General features: G+C 48.8%; 1 protein-coding gene across 5 annotated transcripts in view; it reads right to left on the reverse strand.

The window, feature by feature from the left end:
* Nucleotides 1-19075, reverse strand: part of luzp2 (leucine zipper protein 2) — a 373042-nt gene that overhangs the window by 17800 nt on the left and 336167 nt on the right. For 4 of the 5 annotated variants that reach the window (XM_038808327.1, XM_038808328.1, XM_038808324.1 and 1 more), the window contains one exon: nucleotides 17163-17273. The exons of the other annotated variant lie outside the window; for it this stretch is intronic. In XM_038808327.1, the coding sequence (XP_038664255.1) occupies nucleotides 17163-17273 (111 nt within the window). The remainder of the gene's footprint in view (nucleotides 1-17162; nucleotides 17274-19075) is intronic. 5 annotated transcript variants of the gene reach the window in all.

The following is a 19075-nucleotide window of genomic DNA, read 5'->3' on the forward strand; positions in this document are numbered from 1 at the left end:
AAGTCGGTGGAGTTGTAGACAGTGTGGAAAGATGTTGCAGGTTACAGAGGGACATAGATAAGCTGCAGAGCTGGGCTGAGAGATGGCAAATGGAGTTTAATGTAGAGAAGTGTGAGGTGATTCACTTTGGAAAGAATAACAGGAATGCGGAATATTTGGCTAATGGTATCATTCTTAGCAGTGTGGATGAGCAGAGGGATCTCGGTGTCCATGTACATAGATCCCTGAAAGTTTCCACCCAGGTTGATAGGGTTGTGAAGAGGGCCTATGGTGTGTTGGCCTTTATTGGTAGAGGGATTGAGTTCCGGAGCCATGAGGTCATGTTGCAGCTGTACAAAACTCTGGCACGGCCGCATTTGGAGTATTGCGTACAGTTCTGGTCGCCTCATTATAGGAAGGATGTGGAAGCTTTGGAACGGGTGCAGAGGAGATTTACCAGGATGTTGCCTGGTGCGGAGGGAAAATCTTATGAGGAAAGGCTGATGGACTTGAGGTTGTTTTCGTTAGAGAGAAGAAGGTTAAGGGGTGACTTAATAGAGGCATACAAAATGATCAGAGGGTTAGATAGGGTGGACAGTGAAAGCCTTCTTCCGCGGATGCAGGTGGCTAGCACGAGGGGACATAGCCTTAAATTGAGGGGTAATAGATATAGGACAGACGTCAGAGGTAGGTTTTTTACGCAAAGAATGGTGAGGCCGTGAAATGCCCTACCTGCAACAGTAGTGAACTCGCCAACATTGAGGGCATTTAAAAGTTTATTGGATAAGCATATGGATGATAATGGCATAGTGTAGGTTAGATGGCCTTTAGTTTTTGACTTCCCATGTTGGTGCAACATCGAGGGCCGAAGGGCCTGTACTGCGCTGTATCGTTCTATGTTCTATGTTCTATGTTTGGCCCCTTGTTCTGCATTGTAACCAATCACTGTTTGTCGATGTACCTTTTGTCAATGTTCTCTGTTGATTATTCTTTTGTCTACTATGTACGTACTGTGTACGTTTCCTTGGCTGCAGAAAAATATTTTTCACTGTACTTCGGTGCATGTGACAATAAATCAAATCAAATCAAATCAAATGCACGTTGATTCTGTTTCATGATCTAAGAGTTTCATTTCACTGATACCTTGATTTGTCCAAAATGCAATGTTTATTTTCCAAATATATACATGGCATTATTCGGAGTTTTGAAGAAAATGGAAATTTTCAAGGTGTGCAGCTTATTTCACTTGCCGCCAGCCGGAAACAAGCTACAAATGCAACTCGACGAACCCAAGGAAGAGTTAGCCCTTCCTTGAGATGTAGATAGCCCCGGGGTGTATCCTGAAATGATACATCAGCTCCAACTACAGCAAACAGAGGGCGATAGTTCAATGAGAAGCCAGCACTTTGGATAAATAACAGATGGCACGGTAGCACAGTGGGTAGCACTGCAGCTTCACAGCGCAAAGGCCTCAGGTTCGATTCACTATGTGTGACTCAAGAAATAAATGCTTGCATTGAGAGCAAAATTGTTTTTTTAAATTTCATTTACAGATGTGGGCATCGCTGGCTGGGCTAGCATTTATTGCCCATCACTAGTCGTCCTTGAGAAGCCGCCTTCTTGAACCGCTGCAGTGCTGAGATGTAGGTACACACATAATGCTGTTAGGGAGGGAATTCCTGGATTTTGATCCAGCGACAGTGAAGGGATCATGTTGGTGAGTGATTTGGAGAGAAACCTCCAGGTGGTGGGGTTCCCATGGACGGAATTCTCCGACCCCCCGCAGGGTCGGAGAATCACCCGGGGCCAGCGTAAATCCCGCCCCCGCCGTAGCCGGAATTCTCCGGCACCGGGAATCGGCGGGAGCAGGAATCGCGTCGCGCCGATTGGCGTGCCCCCCGCGGCGGTTCTCCGGCTCGCGATGGGCCAAAGTCCCGCCGCTGACAGGCCAATCCTGCCAACATGGTTTCGACCACCTCTGGTGGCGGCGGGAATGGCGGCGCGAGTGGGCCCCTGGGGTTCTGGGGGGGAGGGCAAGGGGCAATCGGCCCCCGGGCGGTGCCCCCACGATGGCCTGGCCCGCGATCAGGGCCCACCGATCGGCCGGCGGGCCAGTGCTGTGGGGGCACTCTTTTTCTTCCACTGCTGCCACGGCCTCCACCATGGCAGAGGCGGAAGAGACCCCTCCCAACCCCGCATGCGCCGGTGGTGACGTCAGCAGCCGCTGACGCACCGGCACATGCGCGAACCGGCGAAGGCCTTTCGGCCAGCCCCGACGCCGGTCGGTGGGCGTCAAAGGCCGTTGGTGCCCGTTTTGGCGCCATCTCAGCTGATTCCTTCCAAAATGAATCACCTCACACTTTTCTGCATTAAACTCCATTTGCCACCTGTCAGCCCAGCTCTGCAGCTTATCTATGTCCCTCTGTAACTTGTAACATCCTTCTGCACTGTCTACAACTCCACCAACTTTAGTGTCATCTGCAAATTTACTCACCCATCCTTCGACGCCCTCCTCCAGGTCATTTATAAAAATGACAAAAAGCAAAAAAGATTCGTAATCTTTGGCCTGTTCTGGTAGCCACAGTATTAATGTGGCTAGTCCAGTTCAGGTTCCGATCAATAGTAACCCCAGGATGTTGATATGGTAGGATTCAACGATTGTAATGCCACTGAATGTCAAGGGAGGATGGTTAGATCCTCTCTTGTAGGAGATGGTCATTTCCTGGCACATTTGTGGGACAAATGTTACTTGCCGCTTGTCGGTCCAAACCTGGATATTGTCCAGGTCTTGGTACATTTGGACATAGACTGTTTCAGTGTCTTGAGGAGTCGTGAATGGTGCTGAACATTGTGCAATCATCAATGGACATCCCGAATTATGACCTTGTGAGGTTACAGATTGTGGTTGAATACAATTTTGCTGCTACTGGTGGCCCACAGCACTTCATGGATGCCCAGTCATGAGTTGCTATATCCATTCAAGTCAATCCCATTTAGCACGGCGGTAGTGTCGCAAAACATGGTGGAGGGTATCCTCGATATGAAGATGGCACTTTATCTCCACTAGGACTGTGCGGTGGTCACGGCTAGCGACACTGTCATGGACAGATGCTTCTGCAGCACGCAGCTTGGTGGGGATGAGGTCAAGTATGTTTTTCCCTCTTGTTGGTTCCCTCACCACCTGCTGCAGTCACAGTCCAGCAGCTATGTCCTTTAGGACCCGGCCAGCTCGGTCTGTGGTATTATTACCAAGCCACTCTTGGTGATGGACATTGAAGCTCTCCACCCAGATTATATTCTACATCCTTGCCCCCTCAGTGCTTCCTCCAAGTGTTCAAGTGGAGGAGTACTGGGGTGGGATTCTCTAATAATAGGGCTCTGTCCACACACCGGCGTCAAAACCGGCGCGGAAAGGCCCGCGCGAGTCCGCGCATGTGCAGAACGGTTGGCATATTTTCGCGCATGCGCAGAACGACTGGCGTATTTTCGCGCATGAGCACAATGGCCGGCGTGATTCGGCGCATGCGCGGGGGTTCCCTTCTACATGCCGGCCCCCGGGCAATATGGCAGAGCCCTACAGGGGCCTGGCGCGGAGTAAAGTAGGGGCCCCTCTGGGTTCAGTTCCCCCCACCCCCCTCTCCCAGGACAGCCCCCGCACACTCCACGCCGGGGGGGCATGGCCAAACCCGTCGGCCACTTGGCCCATTGGGGCCGGAGAATCGGCAGGGGCAGCGATCCCGCCGGCGCCCGAAAAACGTCGGGGGAGAATGGGGAAGCTGCCATCGGGATGGCCGGCCACGATTCTCGCGCCCCCCCCCCCCCCCCCCCCCCCCCCCCGAGGATTCTCCGACCCGGTGCCAGGTCGGAGAAACCCGGCCCTGATTCATCAGCTGAGGTGGAAGAGTGCATGGTAATCAGCAGGAGAGTTTCCTTGCCCATGTTTAACCTGGTGCCATGAGACATCATGTGGTCCAGAATAGATGTTGAAGTCTCCCAGGGCAATGACCTCCCGACTGTATCCCACTGTGCCACCGCTCTGCTGGGTCTGTCCTGCTGGTGAGGCAGAACTGGGATGTCTGGGATGCTATCTGAAAGGTTCGATTCTGTCAGTATGACTACGTCAGGCTGTTGCTTGACTAATCTGTGAGGCAGCTCTCCCAACTTTGACAAGCCCCCAGATTTTAGTAAGGAGGACTTTGCAGGGTCTTCGGGGCTGGGTTTGCCATTGCCGTTTCAATGAACATACTGAAATTTGTTGAAAGCACCAGCAGCTACCTGCTAATCAAAATCTGCTGAACGAACAAACAGAAATTAACGTTTTCTTCCATATGGCCTGGTTGAATGACTATCTCATGCGATAATTACAAATTGTTAAATGTTGAAAATTGCATAGAAATGTGACTGCCAATGTGAACCTTTTTGGAAAAAAAATCCAATTTGATGTAATGATCCATTTGAAACCGCTTGTAGTTAGTGCAAAGCTTTTCTGCTCATGTCAGTATTCTCCACAAAGAATGTCTGCGTGCAGCACAGCCTCTGTCATATTCTAGCACTTAATAAATGCTTGCAGAATGGGATATAATTATTTCACTATCTTGTACATTTGTAAATATCCTTCTGTGGTTCATTACATAGGCAGCATTTGTTTAATCGCTTTCATAACTTTTGTTTAAAATTAAATATGAAGGGTCTTCAAGAGGGATGGAGCTATTGTGAAATTGCAACTTCATTGGAGGGGCTCCCTATTAAGGTCGGTTGTCTTTTTTTTTTAGAAAAGTTTAATTATGACGTGATCTGATCCTATCTGTTACTGGTTCCTGGGCGGCACGGTGACACAGTGGTCAGCACTGCTGCCTCACAGCGCCAGAGACCCTGGTTCAATTCCAGCCTTGGGCCACTGGATTGGATTGGATTGGATTTGTTTATTGTCACGTGTACCGAGGTACAGTGAAAAGTATTTTTCTGCGAGCAGCTCAACAGATCATTAAGTACATGGAAAGAAAAGGGAATAAAAGAAAATGCATAATAGGGCAACACACGGTATACAATATAACTACATAAGCACTGGCAAGAGATGAAGCATACAGGGTGTAGTGTTAATGTCTGTGTGGAGTTTGCACTTTCTCCCCGTGTCTGCGTGGGTTTCCTCCGGGTGCTCCGGTTTCCTCCCACAGTCCAAAGATGTGCAGATTATAATAACAATCATAGTGATAATCTTTATTGTCACAAGTAGGCTTACATTAACACTATAATGAAATGACTGTGAAAGCCCTGAGTCGCCACACTCCGGCACTGTTCGGGTACACAGGGAGAATTCAGAATGTCCAAATTATCGAACAGCACGTCTTTCAGGACTTGTGGGAGGAAACCCACACAGACACAGGGAGAACGTGCAGACTCCACACAGACAGTGACCCAAGCCAGAATCGAACCTGGGACCCTGGAGTTGTGAAGCAACAGTGCTGAATTAGATTGGCCATGATAACATGACACCTTCGTGTCCAGTGATGTACAGGTTTGGGGGGGAGGGGATAGGGCCGAGGTAGAATACTCTTTAAGTGGGTCGGTGCAGACTCGATGGGCCAAATAGCCTCCTTCTACACTGTAGGGGTTCAATGATTCTACAGTTTTGTAGTTTGATGTCTTTGGATGCAGCACAATAATACAAAATGAACAATGCAGCTTGTCTCACAGGAGACAGGGAACACTCGCTCACAAAATCGTTTCATTTCCCACAATCGTGACTTTCCAGCAACTGTGCCTGTATGGGATGGACACAGCTGCTCAGGGCTTGGTGCTTGTGCTCTGACCCTGTCTTCCATTGTGTCTATGTTTTTACATTGTGGACCTTGTGTTGCCCTATTATGTTTTTTCTTTATCTTTTCTTTTCATGTACAAAATGATCTGTTTGAGCTGCTCGCAGAAAAATACTTTTCACTGTCCCTCGGTACATGTGACAATAAACAAACAAATACAAATAAAAAGGCCAAATCTGGAACACGACACAAGGAACAACACTACTAACTATGAACCATTCAGTGGCCCCTCCGTTATCTTGTATTAGCACTCCCTTGTTAAATAGCCCCATTCTCATTGGTAAGCCGCAATTTCGTACTGATTTCGTGCGGCACCCTTTTCTCAACTCTCGACGTACATGCTACCACTTTGTCACATGTCGCTGCCAAGCATGAACGCACCCAAGCACCATATTTTCCCTTTTTGCATGTGCTGTCAGTGAGGGTCGTGAAAAAGGTGCCTGCAAGGGAGATTTCAGCTGCTGATTATATTGTGCAGGGACAATTCTATTATGCTAGTTGCTCAGAGGTAGAAAACATGTCTTGGCTTGACATTTACAAATGTAGAAGCAGTGGCCTCCAGATCACACAATCGAAGCTTAACGGACAGCCTGTCATTTTCATAATTGCATGGGTAGCTCTTGAATTCTGTGTCATTTAGTTTTCAGTCTGAATGTCTTCCACTGGTCAGGTCCTATTCCCTCTGACCAATCAGATGCGAATGGTCACAGCTCTCACAAAATGAGAAAAATAATCAGATCTCTTACAAAACTGATGCAGTCCCGAGAACCAAAGCGACGTATATTACTGCAAGTTTTGTGCAAAACATTTCTGATTATTCTGTCTCGAGGATAGGTTACAGTGCAATAAAGACCCCTGTTTATTGAGCAGGTAAACGATTGGTCACGACTGATGTCAGATTATCTGATCCAACAAACCCTCTCTGCCGTACACAAGGGGCGCCAATTCCGCCCCCGCCGTGTCCCAAATTCTCCGCTCCCCCGAGATTCGACGGGGGCGGGAATCGCGCCGCGCCGGTCAGTGGGCCCCCCGCGGCAGTCGGCGGGCCCCCTGCAGCGATTCTCCGGCCCGCGATGGGCCGAAGACCTGCCGCTGACAGGCCTCTCCTGCCGGTGTGGTTTAAACCACCGACCTGACTGGCGGGATTGGAGGCGCGGGCGGGCTCCGGGGTCCTGGGGGGGGCGATCTGACCCCAGGAGGTGCCCCCACGGTGGCCTGGACCGCGATCGGGGCCCACCGATCGGGGGGCGAGCCTGTGCTGTGGGGGCACTCTTTTTCTTCTGCCCCCACCATAGCCTTCACCATGGCGGGGGCGGAAGAGACCCCCTCCCCTGCGCATGCGCCGGTATAACGTCAGCAGCCGCTGACGCTCCGGCGCATGCGGGATCTTACGCTAGCTGCCGAAGTCCTTCCGTCCCGGTTGGCGTGGTGCCAGAGGCCATTCACGCCAGCCGGCGGAGTGGGAACCACTCCGGCGCAGGCCGAGCCCCTCAATGTGAGGGCTTGGCCCCTAAAGGTGCGGCACGACGCCGGAGTGGTTCACGCCACTCCGACACGCCGGGACCCCCCGCCCCATCCGGGTAGGGGAGAATCCCAGCCAAGTTCTCCGTACATGTTAGCCAATGTTTCATCACTTCCCTTTGACCTTGAAACAGAACCATAAGAGGTCTCAGAGCGCGAGAGAAAGTTTGGTTTTGTGCTTGAATTAGGGCATTGTTTTCAAATGTTGGCCTGGGGTTGTACATTTCCGTCCCCGTTGGACACAGATTTTCCTGGAACTCCCTCTCTAACAGCACTGTGGGTGCACCTACTCCTCAGGGACTGCAGCAGTTCTGGAAGGCAGCTCACCACCACCTTTTCAGGAGCAACCGGAGAGGGGTAATAAACACTGGCCCAGCAGCGACACCAATGTCCCATAAGATGAATTGAAAAAAACGTTCAAAATTTGGGAGCTGGTGAGTAAAGAAATGGAAACCCTTACTGGGTAACAAACCAGAAATCTATGAATTTCAAAAAAGATAGAATCCATAGAATCCCTAAAGTGCAGAAGGAGGCCATTTGGCCCATCAAGTCTGCACCGACCGTCTGAAAGAGCACCCTACCTGGGCCCACTCCCCGTAACCCCATAACCCCACCTAAACTGCACATCTTTGGACTCTAAGGGGCAGTGTAGCATGGTCAATCCATCTAACCTGCCAATATTTGGACTGCATGTTTAGTTAGAAACGTTACCCTCAAATGTTAAATTAATTTTGTCTGAAGGTTATATGTAGGTCTACAGCTGGCAATCACTAATGTCATTTTATTTCTGCATCAATTTTGATTTTCAGGTGAACCTTCATTGGATCTTACTTTGCAGACATTGATTCAAACTGAGATGTGATTATGATTTGATTATTCATCAACAATGCGATCAGTAGGGCAGCATGGTGGCACAGTGGAGCACTGCTGACATTCGATCCCGGCTCTGGGTCACTGTCCGTGTGGAGTTTGCACATTTTCCCCATGTTTGCGTGGGTTTCACCCCCCCAAACCCAAAGATGTGCAGGTTAGTTGGATTGACCATGCTAAAATTGCCCCTTAATTGGAAAAAATGAATTGGGTACTCTAAATTTATTTTTAAAAACTATGAGATCAGTAATATTATTGTTTTGACTGAACGTTCCTGAATGTGAGGCTGAAAAACAACATTGTTGTGGTGGCTTGAGGCAATACACTGGAAACTTCCAGGAATAACTAAAGGGGGCTTAGAAACAGTCGCCAAAGGTAACTCTGTAGAGGCACTGAGCAATGCTGGATAGGCTTGATTCTCCAGCTCCAGGGTTCACACTGCCTGGTCCCAGGGCCCCCCACTTTTCCTCTATTGGTTGGGGTTCTCGCGATCCCACACGATTGGTCCTGAGCAGGTCACGTGGACTGCAAAGCCCGCACCTTTAAAGGGGCCACGCTATCATGTCCCTCCCCTTAAGTCCCTATTATATCTTCCAGAGCAGGTTATATACAAGTGCGATATACAAGGTCAAGAGACATGAGGGAAAAAAAGTGCATCGCACAGTCAGTCTGTCCGGGGACCTTCGAGTCATGTGGACCTCCTTAGTCCCCCCCAGCCGGCCCCACTGTCTTCGAGGTGGTCTTCCTGTCTGCAGGAGATGGTGGTTCAGGTGACTCCACCTCTCCTGTAGGGCTGCTCGCCTCGCCAGCTCCCACCCGGACTGCTGTCGGTTGCTGACTTGGAAATTCCCGGCTCCCTCTTCTCTGGAATGGCCTTGGAGTGCCGGCGGCACTAGTTAGACGCATCTGATCTGGAATAGGGATTCCCATCCCCCAACTCCTCATGTGGTCGACATACCTCCGCACAGTCGTGCTGTTGACATTTACCACTTCCGATATGGGTCCAGATTGCGACATGATCCCACCAGCTAACCAGAGTGGGCCCAAGGCTCAATTCCGAACTAGAACCAGGTAGGCCACCTGGAATGACCTGTGACCCTTGTGTGAAGTATGTTCATTTTTCTGGGAGACCTGACGTGCCTCCGCCCCCCTCACCAAATTCGGAAAATATCAAGTCCAAACGAGTTCTAAGCCACAGCCCATAAATAATTCAGCCGGCGTGGCTCCATGGTAGCGTGGGGGGCGGGGAGAGTTTAGGCTGTAGGACAATAAGAGGTTGGCCAGCCGATGGTGCAAAGGTCCTGATTGCTTCCTCACACCATTTTTCAAAGTCTGTACTGCCCTTTCCTCCAACCCGTTGGACGCAGGATGATACAGGGCCGTCCTAGCTTGCTGGATACCGTTTGTCTGAATGAAGTGTTGGAAACCGTCCCCAGTAAAAGGGGCACCATTATCGGACACAATGGCTTCTGGTCGGCCAAGAATGGTGAATACCAGGAGTAAGGTGTCTACCATAGCCACCAAAGTCGTGGCCCCATCTCCTGTCCGAGCAGCCAGTTGGAATGGGCAAATACCAAGACAAGAAACATCCTGTCTAGAAAAGGGCCTGCTTAGTTGACGTGCACTCAGATCATGGGTGACCCAGTCTCTCCCAGGGAGAGTGGCCGAAGGATGTAGCAATTGTTATGTCTGGCAGGGAAACATTGTTGTATCACTTCCTCAATAGCTTTATCCATTCCTGGCCATCAAATGTAATTACAAGCCCGGATGGGCGTTGTGTAATTCTTGTTTTTTTTAAATTAATTTGTTCATGGGATGTGGGCACTGCAGGCTGTGCCAGCATTTATTGCCCATCCCTAATTGCCCTTGAGCGGCAGTGAAGAGTCACCCACATTGCTGTGGGTCTGGAGTCACATGTAGGCCAGACCAGGTAAGGATGGCAGATTTCCTTTCCTGAGGACATTAGCGAACCAGGTGGGGTTTTAACAACAATCGACAATGGTTTCATGGTCATTATTAGATTTTTAATTCCAGATATTTATTGAATTTAAATTTCACTATCTGCAGTGGCGGGATTTGAACCTAAGTCTCTGGGCATTACTCTGGGTCTTTGGTTTACTAGTCCAGTGGCAATACCACAACACCACCGCCTCCTCTGTAAGAGGGGTTACCTCACTGGGGGTGGAACGATGACTCAAGAGCCCCAAAGTATTACTCCATCCTCCCAGGTTAGCTCACCCCTGCGGGTTAAGTAGGGTCCCAATTGTTCAGACGTCTTGTGGTGCCGATCTGTTTGTATTATCCGTTTCCCCTCGGATAATGCTGGATCTCAACGAGACCAATTTCGCCTGTGTCCAGATGACACCAGCAATATGTCCGAGACGTTCAGTGCCAGGTGGCGCCACCTGCTTTGGCAAGTGAAGTTGTTCAATACGTCTGTGTTCGAGGATTGGTTGGCTGGCCTGTGTTGAATGGTGTAGATGTAGGCCGCTAACAGCAAGGGCTAACGCTGCATCCTGGCAGAGGCAATTGGGGGTCTTGGCATGTCCTACCTCAAAGGACCCAATAGCAGCTTGTGGTCAGTTATTACGATGAATCACCATCCATAAACATATTGGTGGAACTTTTTAACACCATAGACCACTGCCAGTTCCACCTTTTTTATTTGAGCGCAATTTCATTCCGCTCCCGAGAACATCCTTAAGGCAACAGCAATTGGCCGCTCTGATGCATCATCCATCTTATTGGATATAACTTCCCTTATCCTGTATGGTGAGGCATCACACGTGAGAATGATTGGCTTCCCCGGGTGGAAATAAACAAAGAGATTCGAAGATCGCAGAGCTTGTTTCACTAAGTGGAAAGCTTCCTTTTGCTGCTCCTTCCATTACCAACATTGTCATTTCATCAGTAATTAGTGTAGCCAACGTCATGACCAGGTTTGGAATGAACTTGCCATAATAGTCCACCATTCCCAGGAAAGATTTCAGCTCGGCTACATTCCTGGGTGCTGGGATCTCTCATATGGCTTTGAACATTTCTTCGAGAGATGTAGACCTGTGGCATCGACTTGGAATCCCAAGTACGTGGTCTGGAAGGTGCATTTCTCACATTTAAGATGGACTCCCACATCTCTGAATATCTTTAATCTTCGCCTGTGACTCCAGTGGCTAAAACATCACCTCGGCAGACCACCACTTTTGTACTTTTGGGATACGCTAAAAGAGTTTTCCCAAGGTACAGTGGAAAGTAGCACAGGCCAAAGAAATGTCAGAAGGTAATCTCATGTACTGGAGTAGGCCTTTATGGGTATTCATCACTGTGAATTTTTTCGACTCCTTGTCTCATTTCCAGCGCAGGTACACCTCGCAAAGGCTCAGCTTGTGGTAAGTGAGGCCTCCTGCCAGCTTGGCGTAGATGTCCTCAATTTTGGGGATTGGATACTTATCCACCTGGGAGGCCTGGTTGATAGAGAGTTTAGTTCCCACATATTCTTCTTGATAGGCCTGGCTTCAGCACGGGGACTGTGGGGGCTGCCCACTCGGAAAGTTGCACTGGTTTAAAGAGTTCCTCTAATCGCTTTAGCTCAGCTTCATCTGTTTGATGCAGGGCGTAAGGGAGGCTTGGTCTGTGGCCATTCGGCCTGACCTGAAAAAACTTTGGTGTTGTGGCGGTTCGAGACATACACTGGAGGCTTCCAGTCGTAAACAAAAGGGGGGTTATTGATGAAAGACAAAAGCAGATAGATAACAGGCACTGAACAATGTACATACAGGTCTTTACTCTTCAACGCCCTGGTCCACACTGCCTAGGGTCCTGCTCCCAGGGCCCCGTGCAAACTCATCATTGGCCAGGGTTCGCGCACTCCCACGCGATTGGCCTCGAGCCGGTCATGTGGTCAGTGGAGCTCTCCCCTTTAAAGGGACCATGCAACCACAGGTGGATCAACATACGTTTTGACCTTCACGCCCTTGATCCGACCCCGCGCACACTCATCACTGTGGAACACGTTCCCGTATCTTCGCAGGAGGTGTTGAAAACTGCTGTTTGCGACTTTGAAGATTCCCAGCCAATTTAGTTTGATTCGCTGCAACCAGACCCTTCACATCAGGCTTGGTCTGTGGCCATTGTAAAACAATCAAAGGCAGCTGGGCTTCTCGTTCTTTGTAAGCTCCCGACGTACTGGTGGTCCAAAAGAGTTTTAGGGTTTCCCCCCCGTATGGATTAACAACTTGGCCGTCATGCTGCCCAAATTCAGGATCTGAGCTCCATCCCTAATGTATTCAAATATCTGCTCCCATACAACCGTAACCGATGCCCCCGGTGTCGATCTCCATTTTCAGAGTGGATTTGTCAACCATGGACTACTGCGGAGGAAGGGACATTGGAGTGGCTGACAGAGGAGCCCATTCCCGTGTAAGAAACTCGGGGGAGATTTTCCAGTCCCACCTGCTGTGGGAATCACCGGGGAATGCCGAAAATTAGTTTTAGTTCATTGGAATGTGACTTTAAGCAGAGGACACAAGCTGAAATAGCCTGCTTACCAGCACGTTCCTAGATTTTGTATTTTGGAGAGGAGATACAGACTCGGTGACAAGTGACTCTTAGGAATCAGCTTTGGAGGAAGTCAGTTCGATTGGCTGGTGGCAACCTGTTGCTTGGCCAGGGGACAGTATTCTGCCTGACAACAGTCAGTGATTGGTTCCTGCGTGATGCTTCTGAGAGAGCTGAGCAGAAGTGATTAGACCTTGAAAGGAGAAGAACACTCTCCAACTCGCGTTGCTGAAGTAAAGAACTGCTTTACAGAAACGAAAGCTTGAACTCCAGAAAGACATTGGGCTGGATTCTCCGATTTGCAGACTAAGTGGAGACGTCGGCCTGGGAATAGTGGCGAGTTACGCCAGAAAGAAACGTACGAAAGCTGCCCCGGTCATCTGACCGGTGAGGGGGCTAGCAACCGCACAGCGTAAAGCGCCCGACTTTACCAGTGAACATGGCCGCAGAATTGCCGGACCCATGGCCGTGCATGTGCACTGTGGCGGCCTGCGGCGGTCACACCATGCAACATGCTGCCTGCCACGATCATACCCAGCCTGCCAAAAACTGCCCCCTTGTAACCAGCCTCGCCACCCCAGACCACCCGCCGACCAGTGCCCCCAGCCCCCGATGAAGTCCCTCCACTGCTTGCGGAACGGTTCCCCCCCCCCCCGACTGTGGCGGCGCTCGACTCAGTCCGCAGCCGTCACGCGCGGTTGCCGATAAAGAAATAGCATGAGTGACCCGCGCCGTCGGGAACTCAGCCCATCGGGGCGGAGTATCAGGGGAGGGCCTCAGGTCACGTCCTGAGACCATCCATACGGCGTGCGGTGTACTCCCCGAGCACGCCGGATTTGAGAGGACGGACATTGCAAAAGTGCGCAGACCCTGATTTCGGGGCAAACGGGGATTCTCCAGCCGATCTCCGAACATGGTTTCGCCGTCGGCGACCGGAGAATCACTGAGTGACCCTGGCAGAACCCAAACTGAGTGTCAGTGAGCAGATTATTGCTAAGACAGTGCAGCTTGATGCACTGTTGATGATCTCCTCCATCACTTCACTATGGTTGAGAGCAGACTGATACAGCGATAATTGGCCAAGTTGGATTTGCCCTGTTTCTTGGGTACAGGAATTACCTGAGCAAATTTCCACATTGCCGAATAGATGCCAGTGTTGTAGTTGTACTGGAACAGCTTGCCTAGGAGCACGTCATGTTCTGGAGCACAAGTCCTCAGTACCATTGACGGAGTATTGTCAGGATCCATAGCCTTTGCACTATCCAGTGCCTTCAGCCATTTCCCCTGGAGTGAGGGGAAGACTGGTATCTGTGATGCTGAGGGCCTCTGGAGGAAGCTGAGATGGTTCAAAATAGGCCGTAGATGCAAGCCATGCCTATTTCTCCCTCTCAGCAATCCACAGTGAAATTTGGTTAAAACTGGCTGAAGAACAGGATGTGACAAAAAGAAGAAGAAGAACCATAGGTTCTCTCTCTCTCTCTCCTCTCTCTCTCTCTCGCGGTTCTCCTTCTCTCCCTCTCTCTCTCAGGACAAGCCAACATGTGTCTCCAACAGATTGTAAAATAAACAGATCCAAAGTTCGACCAGAATCTCCTGACGTAACGGCCGCAACATACCACCATCTACACCTCACTGACAAGCTATGTGCATAAGCAATTGTGTATGTAAATATGTTAGACCTCCAACCACCAGGTGGCAGTAGAACTACATCACGTGACACTGCAACCTTGGGTAGTCTGGGTGAGAAGTTTTTGTGGATAGTCGTGTTTTGTATTAGCTCTCATATTCAAGTTGTTAATAGTTTACAGTCCATTACTGGTATTAGTACTGTTTTCTCCCCACGTTATTGTAATTTAATAAATCTTAACTAGTCATGAACATTGCAATGCACAGGAAAGTAACATTATGGACTGATTTTCTAATGCTTTTTAATTTTGATTCTCAAGTTCTTGACTTCTTCGTTTCTGATTTGTGTGTGTCTGTGCGTATGTGTCACATCTTTATTATTTTCCTCGGGTTTTAATAGCCAATAAACTTTTCCTTTGACTCAAGAAAGGCTGGTTAAACTGTCTTTTTATTAAAAAATAAATATATTGGGATTGGTAAAAGCTATCTCGTGGGGAAAGAATTTTAAACAATCTTTATTACAACCAATCAAGAGGGTTGAATGAAAAGAGGGAGGTGTGTGTGGGGGGCGGGGAGCATTGCTCCTTATCGAGCTGTAACTGTGGCAGGAGGGAATTTGATCAATTCTGGGTTATATTGTGGAGCAGAACAATTTTGGCGTCACTGTTTGTGCTTTATAAAAAATTGTCTTTCTTCTTTTCTTCTGAAAAGCTGATCCTCCTTTCAATAAAATTATCTTTCCTTTTTCCTTCTTTCTGATTACATGATCAATTATTATTGTTGTATCGGAGGGCAGCACGGTGGTCTAGTGGTTAGCACAACCGCCTCACGGCGCTGAGGTCCCAGGTTCGATCCCGGCTCTGGGTCACTGTCCGTGTGGAGTTTGCACATTCTCCCCGTGTCTGCGTGGGTTTCGCCCCCACAACCCAAAAATGTGCAGAGTAGGTGGATTGGACACGCTAAATTGCCCCTTAATTGGAAAAAATAATTGGGTAATCTAAATTTATAAAAATAAAAAAATAAAAATTATTGTTGTATCGGGCAGCAGGGTAGCACAAGTGGATAGCACTGTGGCTTCACAGCGCCGGGGGTCCACTTCGATTCCCCACTGGGTCACTGCCTGTGCGGAGTCTGTACGTTCTCCCCGGGCGAAATTCTCCAACCCCCACGACGGGTCGGAGAATAGCGGGAGGGCTTTCCTGACATTTTTCCCGCCCTCCCGCTATTCTCCCCCACCCCCCGCCCAACTCCCGACCCGAATCGCTGCCGCCGTTTTTTTACGGCCGGCAGCGATTCACAGCTGTTTGATGGGCCGAAGTCCCAGCCCTTTACTCCGTTTTTACGAATGGCAAACACACCTGGTCTGGCTGTTCGTAAAAACGGCGTCACAAACTCGCTTTTCATAACCATGGCACCGATTGGCACGGCAGTACCACGGCCGTGCCAAGGGTGCCATGGGCCCGCGATCGGTGGGCACCGATCGTGGGCAGCAGGCCCGATGCCCGCGCACTCTTTCTCCTTCTGCCGCCCCGCAGTATCCATTCGCGGGGCGGCTGAGGGGCAACCCGGCCCGCGCATGCGCGGGTTTCGCGCAAATACGCGATGACGTCATCCGCGCATGCGCGGGTTGGAGTCTTCCAATCCGCGCATGCGCGGCTGACGTCATATGACGCGTCAGCCGGCGCTAACGATATTCGTTAAGCCCGTCATGCCGGAGCCTACGGCGTCGGGCTGCTAGCCCCGACCGGGGACCAGAATCGGTTCCCGGTCGGGAAGGGGCGCGCTGGCGTCAAACCCGCCCGGGTTTGACGCCAGCTTTACGATTTCTCCCGTTTTGGGAGAATCGCACCCCCCGTGTCTGCGTGGTTTTCCTCCAGGTGCTCTGGTTTCCTCCCACAGTCCAAAGATGTGCCTGTTAGGTGGATTGGCCATGATAATGATAGTGACATTTAAGGGGCATTTTGACAAATAAGTGAATAGGATGGGAATAGAGGGATACGGACCCAGGAAGTGTTGAAGACGGTAGTGTAGTCAGGCAGCATGGTTGGCACGGGCTTGGAGGGCCGAATTGCCTGTTCCTGTGCTGTACTTTTCTTTGTTCTTTGTTCTATAAACTGCCTTTGGCGATCAAAGAGGTTAGGAGGGGTTATTGGGTTATGGGGATAGGGTGGAAGTGAGGGCTTAAGTGGATCAGTGCAGAATTGATGGGCCGAATGGCCTCCTTCTGCACTGTATGTTCTATGTTCTATGCTCTATCACTATTCAGATTATCATTCTATAAAATTGTCATTTTAACAGGTTGCCTGGCATTGTCACGGGTTCTTTATATGTCCACATCATAGCTCTGAACCCAAGTGAATCTCTGCAAGGGATTCTCACACCCTCACAAGGTGAAGGTAATTATTCTAATAATAATACTTGGGTCAAATTTGAAAGCTACATTTCTTTGAGTGCAATCGGGAGTTTGAGTTGGAACGTTATGTAAAGGTCACAGAAAGCAGACCTTGGTACAGATTCACAGCAATGCTATACCTACAGCATCCTCTTGCTCCCTGCAGTGCTGATGTACGGGTTACCTGACACAGATTAATCACCAACTCATAGCCCTGCCTGCACAGAACATGCATTTGGATAGGTCACACTACGCTGAGAAGCAAACAAATAAAGTCACATTGCTATTCCGTTACTTTCCTCCTGACTGAACGATTAAAGAATCAGAATCCATAAAAAGAGTCATCTGTTAAATTACGTTGCCAATCTCAATTTGACATTTAATCCCAGTCGTGTTGATCTTACACTGCGAGAGCTGCAATCCATTAAATCTTGATCATTGGTCTTCGTGGCCTCATTAAGGGACACCTCTTTCCTTGGCGAACTGACGATTTCAGTCTGGGGGATATCCAGGAGCTGAAGAGAGATGGTGCGAAGAGAAAAAGAAAATACAACAATAGTCATATTGTATTTCAGCGACACGAAGCTGTCTGAGCACTTGAGGGAAAAGAGTGAATTCGAATGAGCTCCACAAAGCACATTCTTATTATTCTTAGGCATTAGCACATTTTTTCCGATGTCAACAAATATAACTGGGTGTTGTACTGCTAAGATACCAACAAAAATAAGCCCTACTTTGGACAATAAAATAAACAAAAAATGAAACGAAAAGGTAACTTTGCAATGTTGATTGATTCTTCTGAAAGTCATGGAGGTGAAACTAGCATTTCTATTTGAGATTTGGAGGAAATCTGCTACTAACGCACTGTAAACCATGAAATATTCATTTCAAAATCATGACCTCTGACCTAATATTATTTGGGTCACCCATTATGCCTGAGTTGATCATTTTTTAAATAAAATGCTGAACAGTGTTTAAAACAGATTCCATATTTAGAGGCTGGGACTAATAATTAATAATAATCTTTATTAGTGTTACAAGTAGGCTGACATTAACACTGCAATGAAGTTACTGTGAAAATCCCCTAGTTGCCACACTCTGACGTCTATTCGGGTACACTGAGGGAGAATTCAGAATGCCCAATTCACCTACCAAGCACGTCTTTCGGGATTTGTGGGAAGAAACTGGAGCGCCCGGAGGAAACCCACGCAGACATGGGGAGAACGTGCAGACTCTGCACAGACAGTGACCCAAGCCGGGAATCGAACCTGGGACCCTGTGAAGAAACAGTGATAACCACCGATAGTAAAAATAACTTTCTTTATAAAAAAGTGGCAGTCTTCCTCCCTGTGGCCTGGGTAATGTGTAGGGAAACAAAATCAAATATCAAAGGCATTTGATGTATTCCTCCGATTCAAGGCCAGCATTTGACTTCTACAATGCAAATACGCCTATCTAGTCTCAGACACACTCAGAGACAATGTAACCAAAAGCTGGCCATGCTTCGTTCCCAAGTGTTGTCAGGAACACATAAGCTAATATGCATTCATTGTGTTGGGTTTGCAATATATGATCGTACGGACTTTGATTAAAGGTAGATTAAATTAATTTTGTCTTAATGCACGCTGAAATTATGCACTTGGTTTACATAGTGCCTGCATGGAATTCAATGTTGAAATTAACATTTATTGCTTTGGGTGACATGGGGTACTCACATCTTTGGGTGAAGTTGGTTTTAATTGTTGCCCTTCGCAATGTTTGAGGCGCAGTGCTGTGCATCGCTTACCCACTGCTGTCATGCTGATCTAACCTGTTTGTGAGACACCATTGAAAGGGGTCTTGGGGGAGAACTTCATGCACAGACCGCTGTTTTAGTAGTGCTACGCAGAGATATCGGTTCGTGGGAGAGGACAGTGCCGCGTGCCATTACCTGCACTGCCCATATCAATAGCAGGCAGCAGCCTACCCCTGGGGCATGAATGGAGCAACAGGAAGAGAATGAATTTTTTCCTACCGTGTTTAACCAGCAAATTAACTTTCCCACCGCTCCCAGCATATATAGATATATTGTATATATACAATGACAGAGTATCTAGCCCAAAAGGAGACCATTTTGTCCAACAAGTCTGAACAAGCTCGAAGGCTTCGATGTCAGAAGGATTGCATCCTCTGACAAAGAACAGAACGAAGAAACTAATGAGCGTCTTCTTAACACTAATGAGTTTCCATGGATACGGCGGTAGTACTGAGAACTAGAGGCAGCAAATGCGATTGCAATGTTGCTAACTCCACATATTGTGTCTCGGAATGATTTAAA

Source organism: Scyliorhinus canicula, chromosome 9 (assembly GCF_902713615.1).
Source record: "Scyliorhinus canicula chromosome 9, sScyCan1.1, whole genome shotgun sequence".
Taxonomy (NCBI): Eukaryota; Metazoa; Chordata; class Chondrichthyes; order Carcharhiniformes; family Scyliorhinidae; genus Scyliorhinus; species Scyliorhinus canicula.